At 56.5% G+C, this 2,500-nt stretch overlaps 1 protein-coding gene across 1 annotated transcript in view; it reads right to left on the bottom strand.

The window, feature by feature from the left end:
• LOC308172245 (sodium/calcium exchanger 1-like) overlaps window positions 1-2,500 on the bottom strand; it is a gene marked incomplete at both ends in the record, with an annotated part of 11,672 nt that overhangs the window by 7,723 nt on the left and 1,449 nt on the right. Inside the window, 2 exons of the mRNA XM_080547151.1 lie at window positions 100-576; window positions 2,097-2,213. Of these exons, the coding sequence (XP_080403277.1) occupies window positions 100-576; window positions 2,097-2,213 (594 nt within the window). The remainder of the gene's footprint in view (window positions 1-99; window positions 577-2,096; window positions 2,214-2,500) is intronic.

Genomic DNA, 2,500 nt, shown 5'->3' with positions numbered 1-2,500 from the left:
AAATACCTTCTTTAAAGAAAACGTATAATATTAAAACGTGTATCTGGTGGTTGCTATGACAACGCGTACCTGGTAGTTGGTTGCTATGACAACGCGTACCTGGTAGTTGGCCATCTCCACCAGCTGCTCCGTGTCTTTCTCCGGGTGTTTCAGCCTCAGCTCCTTCAGCACCCGGGCCACCTCCCTCCTCGCCTCCTCCTCCTCCCCCTCCTCCCCCTCCTCCCCCAGCCCTCCCTCGCCCAGGGCCACCAGCTCCCCCTCCCCCCCGTGGGAGTTGACCTTCCCCAGGCCGTCCCCCGCCCCTGGCGCCTCCCCCTCCGTCTCCACCACCACCATGGCGCCGCCCCCTCTCTTCCCGGGCCGGTAGCGTTTGGAGACGTACTTCAGGAGGAGGCGGCGGTCGGCGGCGTAGGCGAAGCCCACGAACAGCGGGAAGAAGCTCAGCGTGACCAGCCCCTCCCACACGTCCACCACCCCCGGGGACACCACCGCCAGGATCAGGTACAGCCAGGTGTAGGCGAACACGGACCAGGCCGCCGTCACGAAGAACACCCGCAGGTGCTTCACCCTCCTCACCTGGGAACACAACAACAACCTCAGATGCTTCACCCTCCTCCCCCTCCTCCCCCTCCTCCCCCTCCTCCCCCTCCTCACCCTCCTCACCCTCCTCACCCTCCTCACCCTCCTCACCCTCCTCCCCCTCCTCACCCTCCTCACCCTCCTCACCCTCCTCCCCCTCCTCCCCCTATCAGACCAGAATATATCTCATATACCGAAAGATAGAAGAAAAGATAGAAAATAATCACGTGCGTGACAATGACAACAGTGAAAACATCTATGTGACCAGACTCAGGACATCTCTTACCACCTAGACCTAGGACACATCTACTACCACCTAGACCTAGGACACATCTACTACCACCTAGACCTAGGACACATCTCTTACCACCTAGACCTAGGACACATCTCTTACCAATTTGACCTAGGACACATCTCTTACCACCTAGACCTAGGACACATCTCTTACCACCTAGACCTAGGACACATCTCTTACCACCTAGACCTAGGACACATCTCTTACCAACTAGACCTAGGACACATCTCCTACCACCTAGTCCTAGGACACATCTACTACCACCTAGACCTAGGACACATCTACTACCACCTAGACCTAGGACACATCTCTTACCACCTATACCTAGGACACATCTACTACCACCTAGACCTAGGACACATCTCTTACCACCTATACCTAGGACACCTCTACTACCACCTAGACCTAGGACACATCTACTACCACCTAGACCTAGGACACATCTCTTACCACCTAGACCTAGGACACATCTCTTACCACCTAGACCTAGGACACATCTCTTACCACCTAGACCTAGGACACATCTACTACCACCTAGACCTAGGACACATCTCTTACCACCTAGACCTAGGACACATCTACTACCACCTAGACCTAGGACACATCTACTAACACCTAGACCTAGGACACATCTCTTACCACCTAGACCTAGGACACATCTACTACCACCTAGACCTAGGACACATCTCTTACCACCTAGACCTAGACAGACAGACAGGCAGACAGACAGAAGGCAGACAGACAGACAGACAGACAGACAGGCAGACAGACAGAAGGCAGACAGACAGACAGACAGACAGACAGACAAGCAGGCAGACACACAGACAGAAGGCAGACAGACAGACAGGCAGACAGGCAGACAGACAGACAGACAGACAGAAGGCAGACAGACAGGCAGACAGACAGACAGACAGACAGGCAGACAGACAGGCAGACAGGCAGACAGACAGAAGGCAGACAGACAGACAGTCAGACAGACAGGCAGACAGACAGACAGACAGACAGGCAGACAGGCAGACAGACAGGCAGACAGGCAGACAGACAGAAGGCAGACAGACAGACAGTCAGACAGACAGGCAGGCAGACAGACAGACAGAGACAGGCAGACAGGCAGACAGGCAGACAGGCAGACAGACAGACAGACAGGCAGACAGACAGACAGGCAGACAGACAGACAGACAGACAGACAGGCAGACAGACAGACAGGCAGACAGACAGGTACCTGGCCGTCGGGGATGATGGACACACACAGGCCGATGATGATGAACATGTTGAAGGCGGCGCTGCCTACGATGGTGTTGGGGCCCAGCTCGCCTGCGTCAAACCCGTGGCCACACACCTGGGGGGGAGGGGGAGGAGGGAGGGGGGAGGGGGGGAGGGGGGGAGGAGAGGGGGGGAGAGAGAGGGAGGGGGAGGGAGGGGGGGAGGGAGAGGAAGGGGGAGGGAGGGGGGGAGGGGGGGAGAGAGAGGAAGGGGGAGGGAGGGGGGTATTAGGGCTGTACACCAGGGGGGGATGTATGTGTGTCTGTATGTGTATGTGTGTGTGTGTGTTTGTGTGTGTGTGTGTGTGTGTAGCGTGTATAGCATGTGCGTGCGTGTGTAGCGTGCGTGTGTGTGTGTGTGTGT

This window comes from Nansenia antarctica (assembly GCF_963989245.1).
Source record: "Nansenia antarctica genome assembly, chromosome: 16".
Lineage (NCBI taxonomy): Eukaryota > Metazoa > Chordata > Actinopteri > Argentiniformes > Microstomatidae > Nansenia > Nansenia antarctica.
This window is presented reverse-complemented; position numbering and strand designations above follow the sequence as displayed.